Raw genomic sequence first — 687 nt, 5'->3', positions numbered from 1 at the left:
ACGCATCCAGCCCCTTTTTAAAAATTTTTTAACAGGTCCTTGCTCTGTTGCCTAGGCTGGAGTGCAGTGGTAAGATCATAGCGCACGGCAGCCTCGAACTCCTGGGCTCAAGCACCAGCCTGCTTTATATCACATTCCATCTCACACGCTTGTAATTTCAATCCTGCCTCTGCCACTTCTCAGCTGTATGCCCCAACGCAACCTGTCTGGCTCTGTCCTCCTTAACAAAAGGACGGCCCTGGCCACCGGTCACAGTCGGCAGCTCTTAAGCACCAGGGCCGGCGAGTGCCCTGCCCTGGCAGGGCTCCAGCGTCCAGCTCTCGAACTCATTTGTTTTCCTTAACGAGAGAAGGTTCCAGATGAGGGCAGAACCCTCTTCGCCCCGCCCACGGCCCCTGAACGCTAGGGGAGGAGTGCATGGGGAGGGGCGGCCCTCAAGCGGGTCATTGCCATTAATAGAGACCTCAAACACCGCCTGCTAAAAATACCCGACTGGAAGCGCATAAAAGCGCAGCCGGGCCCAGCGCCCCGCACTTCTCGGAGCAGACGTCCAGAGCAGAGTCAGCCAGCATGACCGAGCGCCGCGTCCCCTTCTCGCTCCTGCGGGGCCCCAGCTGGGACCCCTTCCGCGACTGGTACCCGCACAGCCGCCTCTTCGACCAGGCCTTCGGGCTGCCCCGGCTGCCC

General features: G+C 60.4%; 1 protein-coding gene across 1 annotated transcript in view; it reads left to right on the top strand.

The window, feature by feature from the left end:
- Nucleotides 1-369: 369 nt before the first annotated feature.
- The window catches only part of LOC105506430 (heat shock protein beta-1-like), a gene marked incomplete at its 3' end in the record, with an annotated part of 1,193 nt that continues 875 nt past the window's right edge, over nt 370-687 (top strand). Inside the window, exon 1 of the mRNA XM_011934560.1 lies at nt 370-687. Within this exon, the coding sequence (XP_011789950.1) occupies nt 571-687 (117 nt within the window).

The sequence above is a fragment of the Colobus angolensis genome, unplaced genomic scaffold, assembly GCF_000951035.1.
Source record: "Colobus angolensis palliatus isolate OR3802 unplaced genomic scaffold, Cang.pa_1.0 Scaffold1368, whole genome shotgun sequence".
Taxonomy (NCBI): domain Eukaryota; kingdom Metazoa; phylum Chordata; class Mammalia; order Primates; family Cercopithecidae; genus Colobus; species Colobus angolensis.
Note: the sequence above shows the minus strand (reverse complement) of the source record. Positions and strands in the feature narration are given on the sequence as shown.